This window comes from Cynoglossus semilaevis, chromosome 10 (genome assembly GCF_000523025.1).
Source record: "Cynoglossus semilaevis isolate Cse_v1.0 chromosome 10, Cse_v1.0, whole genome shotgun sequence".
Taxonomy (NCBI): Eukaryota; Metazoa; Chordata; class Actinopteri; order Pleuronectiformes; family Cynoglossidae; genus Cynoglossus; species Cynoglossus semilaevis.
This window is the reverse complement of record NC_024316.1, coordinates 18098812-18106239: the sequence shown is the minus strand read 5'-3', so window position 1 is coordinate 18106239 and position 7428 is coordinate 18098812. Positions and strand designations below refer to the sequence as shown.

The following is a 7428-nucleotide window of genomic DNA, read 5'->3' as shown; positions in this document are numbered from 1 at the left end:
GGAGTGCGTTATGTAACTATTTGCCAGACTGGAATTGAGGATATTTCTCAGAATACCAAACTAGTTCTCTGAAAACACACCTGATTGTTTTCCATTTGCTCAGATTTGACTCTGCAGGTTTGTTGCTGTAAGAAATGAGGTTTACACAATAACCACCGAAGGCAATCCCCGCTGAAGCCCATTGGCCGGCCTGGAATATTAATGACATCCCATCAGGTGTTGCTTACCTAGGATCTTCTGTGCAAACTCCTCAAGGGTCAGAGTGCTGGCTCTGATTAAAAAGCCTCCATACATTAGCATCCATAATTTATAAGAGCTTAATGGGCACAATAAATGTCAGCCTCCCCTGCTGCATGTGTGACATTGACAGACACGTCACTACAGCAGCAACAGCGGGCGATCTATAGCCCGCAGAAACCACAGTAAATGGTGACGGCTGTTGACCTTGTTTCTGAGTTCACTAATCTAATGTCCCCCCCACCACCACCCCCACACCCCTCCTCATCCCGTTTGAATCTCCACCAGCCCAACAGAGGGGTGGAAGTAATTTCATTTCTTCTTAAGCAGCTGCTGCAGAACCCACCACATATACAGCAGGTGATCTCACGGGATTTATTATACACACACACACACACACACGCTGGCATGGATATATGTGTGTGTGCGTGCCCTGTTTTATGTATAAAAACATATTCATTCTTATAAATATTTGAAAACTCCGTTATGGATCTAATGTTTATGTCAATATGTTTTAGTTATTTTCATGTACAGTAATAAATACAGTACTTCAGTTTTCTCACTGTGTCTGGAGCTGATATTGTTTCCAGCTCCTTCTCACACTTTTTTTTTTATCTCCTTTTCCTCCTCCTGTCTTTGTCAAATTTGAACACACATTGGATCAAAGCAAAATTTAAAAACCAAATGGTGACACTGTTGGAAAATTAGTCACTTTTTAAAAAAGTGTAAATGTCCTGCAGTTGAGTGTCATCACTTTCATGGTTCTCTGAGCTCTAACCCAGTGTTTAGACACATATATCCTCAAGAAAAACTAATAATAATATTCAACTTTAAATTGACTCCTGTTTAGTTGAAGAAAACGCTGATATACTGAAAGGAATTGAAGAAAAGACACTCTTTAAGCGGAAGAGGATTTAGTTGCGTTGAACAAAGAAAAAATATTTGCAATGAATAAATAATGGTTTTGGGACTAATTAAGTGAAATTGGATAATTTTCTGCGTCACACCTAATGATCTCTCACGTTGGGAATCACCGCTCTAAACCATTCAGAGCTGTGAGCTAGGGTTAGGGTTCGAGTCCCTGATCCCTGCAGCTTCATGCTCTTAATACTTGGTGTTTATTTGAGTCTCTGTCTCTGTCTCTGTCTTTAGGGAATTATTACGGTACGCCCAGGCCGGTTCACATCAGCCCGGAGAGTCGTCCAATCACGTACCAGGAACACCGCAACCTGCTCAGAAACTTCTGCACACGCAGCAAGTCCCTCAGCAACTTGGAGAAGACTCTGGACGGAGGTGAAAACAGCGAGGACGATTCAGGGTTGTCAGGCAAGTGTCTCTGTGAGACGGGGCTCCCTCAGCATCTTCTCCAGACTGATCCGGGTCAAGAAGTACCACTGGAAATCACAGGGGGCGGTGTTGTGCATGTTGCGCTCAAATGCACCCAGAGAAAGGTCTCTGATTCGACCTCTTTCTGAGCTGGAGCCTTATCAACACATCAGTCTGAACACTGTACTGCCCCCTAGCGGATGCATTTCATTTACAGACCAGCTTATTACGTAAGACTTCACCATAGGTTACGTCTGATCCTTTGTTATTATTATTATTACTAGTAATAATAATAATAACAAAGGATCAGACGTAACCTATGGTGAAGTCTTACGTAATAAGCTGGTCTGTAAATGACAACAAGGAAGAGCAGGTTCTGTTAATGATTTAACTGCAGCACTACAGACAGATTGTTACACTTTTTTTTTTTTTTACAGTCAAAGGTCAAAAGTATCGACATCATGGGGAATGTGTCTGTTAAGACCGTGCACCATTGCCAGCAGCTAAAGGCTGTTTGCTCCTCTATCTATAGCCCCGGTCCCTGATACCCACATTAATCAATCATTAGCACGATTAGTATGCTCTGCTCCAAACCCTCAGTGGGACTGTGGCCTCATCGATTGCTGAATTACATCCAAAGGAAGGTCATCAGCCTTAAGTTGCACGAGGGAGGAGGTGAAGATATTGGCAGGAGTGCACACAGGCGGGAGAACGGAGGCACAGGGAGAAAATGTGTGACTGGGATGTAAAAAAAGTTTTTTTGTATTCCAGACAATATTTTTCTGAACCGTGCTCGAAAACATATTTATGAAGCTGAAGATTGCAGATAATGAAGCTGTCATGATGTGGTGACCTGGTAGGAAACAGGTAGGAAATTAAGATTAGGTTAAATTAGCTGTGGACTTGATATTATCGGCCCGATATTAGCATAATATCTGTAAGAATCGTTATTGGTTTTTCCTTCACTAACGAAAACCCTATAATGCAGTGCCAGGGTTTGGACAAATGATAAATGACCTAAAATTAGTTTTGGGGATAAACATCTGTCAATGAAAGTGAAAGCCACTAGATGGCAGCATTGCAGCTCATTTAATTAATCTGTTTTAATAATCAGGAGGTTGTATGTGGAATCAAGCAGCTCATACAGTGATTTGTACAGATAAAAAAAATAAATACTACCAGGTCTATATCAGTATCGGTTCATATCGGAATCGGAAATTAAGTGTTTGAACAATATCGGCAAAAAGTCAATATCCCTAATAAATAATGGAGAACCATTTCAAGGTGTCTTCAAAAACACCGAGTAATGGCTGCTGCACAAGTTGTGACAACAAAGCAGGTGAAACCAGAGTGGCACCACAGATATGAGACAGGCAGACTGAGTGGGAGGTAAGACGTGCAGGCAGGCAGAGATCCAGACAGTTGGGGAGGTGCTGCAGGGAGACGGGAGAGTGGGACGGCGTGCGGTGATGAATTCACGAGTGTAAGAGAATCATCCGACACCGTGACCTCTGCTGAGCCTCAGTGTTACTACAGTGCTGCATGTGAGTGCATGTAGACTGCAGTACTGGTCCCATGCAGCAGGACGCTGGGCGTTGCTGTCTGTGTTTGATGTGTCTTAGATCAGCTGAAGGACAACTACAAGGACAAGTGTGCAGAAAAATGCCTTTTTTCTCCTCCTCTTCCTCTTCCTCCTCTTCTTCCTCAGCTAGTACGGCATGCACAGTCACACACTGTTTCTCCTCAAAGAGAGGACAGAGCTGGCTTAGATGCTGACCTCAGGTCTTTCTGCATGACAACACCCTGTGGGATTCTCAATCCTCGGGTCAATGCAGATCGCAGGACACACACTGTTTGTTAATGTGACTTTAGCAACACAAACAGTTCACGCAGGTGAAGTCAAAACCACAGAAACTATATATAAAGACGTGACAAATTCACTGACCCTGTGATGTCATAAAGAGGTTGAATATATAAACCCCGCCCCACCCGTTTCCACCACTCCCACCTCTGTAACGACCCTCCATTTGCTTCACTCAAACGTGACACGGCTCTAAATGAACAGCAGTTGTATTATGTCAACACTTGAGGCACTAGAAGTGTGTTGTCATCTGTAACAACACAGTGGGGACAGTTGGTGAGGCTGAACAACTTTGGTTGGTTTACATATAAACATCATAGTAATGTTGAAGTAACAAACTCAACTACCATGACTCTGCACTTTCTTCTGGATCATACGCACCGTATTTTCTGGACTTTAAGTTCCACCAGCCAAAAAAATGCATAATGAAGAAGAAAAAAAAACATATATAAGTCTCACCAGCCAGCTAGAGTGCCCTCTAGTGGCTGACTGTGTGAAAAAACAAACATATTTAGAGTGCCCTCTAGCGGCTGACTGTGTCAAAATAACGAACATATTAATTTTCAGTGGTACAGCAGTAGCAGATACTGGTACACAATCCTAGAGTGCCCTCTAGTGGCTGTCAGTGTGAAGATAACAACATGTAAAATTGTATATTTTTTATATATTAGTCGCACCCAGCCAAAGGCACAGAAACCGTGAACAATTTTGCATTTTTCTTTTATTTATTTATTGTTTTTGACCATTACGTGTTACTAACATTTTTTTAGACGAAGAACCATGCTAATGTGTATAAAAGTAGTATAAAAAAACTAGCTGTACGTTATTTGTAATCCAGATGTGGAAACCTTCAGTCACCTACTTCAGCTGCCTGTTTCTGCAGTTTTTACTTCGTATCATTTCCTCGCACCTTAAACCTGTCTCTTCTCGTCACCTGTCATTATAACAGTGTCTGCAGGAGGAACCAACAGAAGTGTCCTTCCAGGCCACCGTCCCTCTGGTCGACGCCGGGCGTTCAGCAGCGGTGGTGATGGTAGTGTCCTAGAGAACGGAATCATTGGTGGCAGAAGTGGAACCAGAGGGAGAACCACGATGCCGGACCGCTGGGAGCAGGCCTTCAGTGATCCAGGAGAGTCCTATTACCCAGAGTAGGTGTCCTCCTAATAATAAAACAATAACACAGAGGCAGAGGTCAAAAAGAAAAGAGGATTTTGTACATTTGTACATAATGAAGGTGATGAATTGTTTTAATCCTGTCCAACAACTTTTTTTTTCTTTTTTCCCCTGTGTTATAATCAACCGTCATTGTCCTGGTCTGTGGAGTGATCACTGTTCATTCTCATGTTTAATTCTGAGAAATGAAGCAATCAGACCTGTGACCCGAGATGTCAAAGTAATTATTAAAGACGCTCCTAACACAGAAGAACTCATCTCCACTCCGACTGTGTCGCCGCTCAGTACTGCAGTACTCAGTGCTGTACTAATAGATTGTGAAGACGTAGCCTTTTCTTCTCATTTCCCCGTTTTGTCTCCTCCAGTTACAGCCCAAAGAGGAGCAGCTGGAGACGAGAGACAGTCTACAAAAACGAATGTGAGCTCGTGTTCTTTTTTTTTTCTACTTCTTTCTTTTCTTTTCCTTTTTTTTTCTTTTCCTTTGTCGAATGTTATTATGGGTTGTTTCACAAATAGTAGCACATCTGACTGTTTGTTCAAAACGGAAGTAATTGACACAACAGTCTGACAAGAGACTAATTAGCATGTAGCTGAAGACACTTGTGTGATCAAGGCTGACTGACAAAGAGCCACACTCACTCTGTTTTTTTTAAAAAAATATATATGTAATTTATTCACACGATTTGAACAGCTTGGTTTTTTTTTTTTTACATCGCTAATTAAAAGTGGAAGTATTGGCGGTTGCTCAGTAAAAAAGTGTAGTACACTAGTCTCACCAGTAGAAGGTGATATAATCACTGTTGTTACAGCAGTTAACCTGCATGTACCGTGAACGGAATGAAGTCTGGCACAAATAAAACACACATTTTCATCTTTATAATATTCGTTAATGTTTAAAAAATTGCAGCTTGTTTTTAATACAGAAAACTGATAAGTGTAAATATTTAATAAGTTATATTTTGTTCAATATATGTAGTAACATTTGACTGTAGATAACATACAGTATAAACACTGTATATTTATACCGTATAAAATAGCTGGAATGTATACTTATTTAATAACAATATTTGGTTTAAAACCCTTTAAGCGCCGCAACTCTTAACCAAATGCGCTCATTGGTTGATACATGTGATGATGTCACAGGTCACTGTAACGCTGTATGTCTGTTTCAATGACTGTCAGGGTTCACTGATGAACCCGAGGATCTCCGGGGTTTCCCAGTGCACACACACTTGGTCAAGAGATCCAGAGGCTTCGGTTTCAACATTGTGGGGGGCAGCAGACCAAGAGAGTTCCTGCAGGTCTACAGTGTGACTGCCAGTGGACCCCCAGCCCTCAAAACAGGTAAATAATGTGGTTATGTCAAGCTACGTGTCATGTTTAATACAAACTATTCCCTAAATGTAGTAATTTTTGACTACATTTTATGTATATATGTAATATATGTAATATAATATGTGTAATATATTATATACGTTATAAATATATATTATATGTGTATTATATAATATATAATACATAATATATAATGTATACATACATGTATATATGTTATATATTATGTATATATATTATATATAATATATGTATTATATAATATATATAATATATACATCTGTATATGTATATATGTAATATTATGTATATATGTTATAAATATAATATATATTATACATGTATTATATAATATATATACATGTATATACTGTATACATATATATGTATATATGTAATATATTATATGTAGTATGTACTACAAATGTACATATTACATTCAGGACATTTGTACAACATTCTACTTTTTTTCCTCAGGGGACATCATAGTCTACATCAACGACGTCTGTGTGCTGGGAATGTCCCACAAAGAGGTGGTGGAGCTGCTGAAGTCGGTGCCTATTGGCCACAGCGTGGACGTGGAGGTGAGGCGGGGCTACCCCATGCTCTACAACCCAGACGGTCGGCCCAAAAAGCACTCTCCGAGGCAGTTGGACATGGATGACCCCGTCTTACAGCCCATCACCACCACCCAGCCGCAGCCTCTTCACCAACTACCTCGCCTCCCGACACCCACTCCACAGTACCAGCACTTTAACTTCGACGTGGACTACCTGGAGCCCAGGTTCGGCCTGGACGCTAACGGGACCACGTCTCCTTACGTCGTCAGACAGTCGCCGCCGTACAGACATTCCAGCCTCAGCAACGCTGCCACTCTGTCCCCGTCACACCTGCCGCGGTCCCTGAGAGGACTGGCCCGGCTGCAGTCTCTGGACCAGACCCAGAGTGACAGTGAAGTGGTTTCTGCCATTGGTTCACACAGGTAATATCTACACCAGGGGGGGTGTCAAACTCAAGGCCCGGGGGCCACATCAGCAACACGGTTCCCCTTGAAGGGCTGGTTGTAAATGGACAACTCTATAGATAAGGGGTTCCCAACCCCCGGTCCGCGGACTCTGCTGCGTGGACTTTACTGAATGCTTTTTAAGGGCCACACAAAACGGCTTGGCGTGCCACATTTGGCCCCCGGGCCTTGAGTTTGACACGTATGATCTACACCAATCAAGTGTTACAGTTTACACCGGTGCGACCACCACCTACATCGACTTCTCTTTTTCCTCGTTTCTCTCGTTTTTCAGGGCGTCCATGATTCGTAACCACAACAACAACTCCCTGTCAACTCCTCAGCACCATCAGCGATACGGCCCCTCCAAGTCGTCTGAGAGCGACCTCTCCACCTGCACCCTCTCGTTGTCCAGGCTGCCGCTGCCTCAGTCGCCGCGCAGACCGGCGCCTTCACCCCCCCGCCCCCCCCCCCCCGCCCCCACCCGCCCCCT

General features: G+C 42.6%; 1 protein-coding gene across 1 annotated transcript in view; it reads left to right on the top strand.

Moving 5' to 3' along the window:
• Positions 1-7428, top strand: part of magixb (MAGI family member, X-linked b) — a 44576-nt gene that overhangs the window by 26444 nt on the left and 10704 nt on the right. The window contains exons 6-11 of the mRNA XM_025059047.1: positions 1390-1563; positions 4374-4572; positions 4963-5015; positions 5780-5941; positions 6410-6914; positions 7231-7383. Coding sequence (XP_024914815.1) covers positions 1390-1563; positions 4374-4572; positions 4963-5015; positions 5780-5941; positions 6410-6914; positions 7231-7383 — 1246 coding nt within the window. The remainder of the gene's footprint in view (positions 1-1389; positions 1564-4373; positions 4573-4962; positions 5016-5779; positions 5942-6409; positions 6915-7230; positions 7384-7428) is intronic.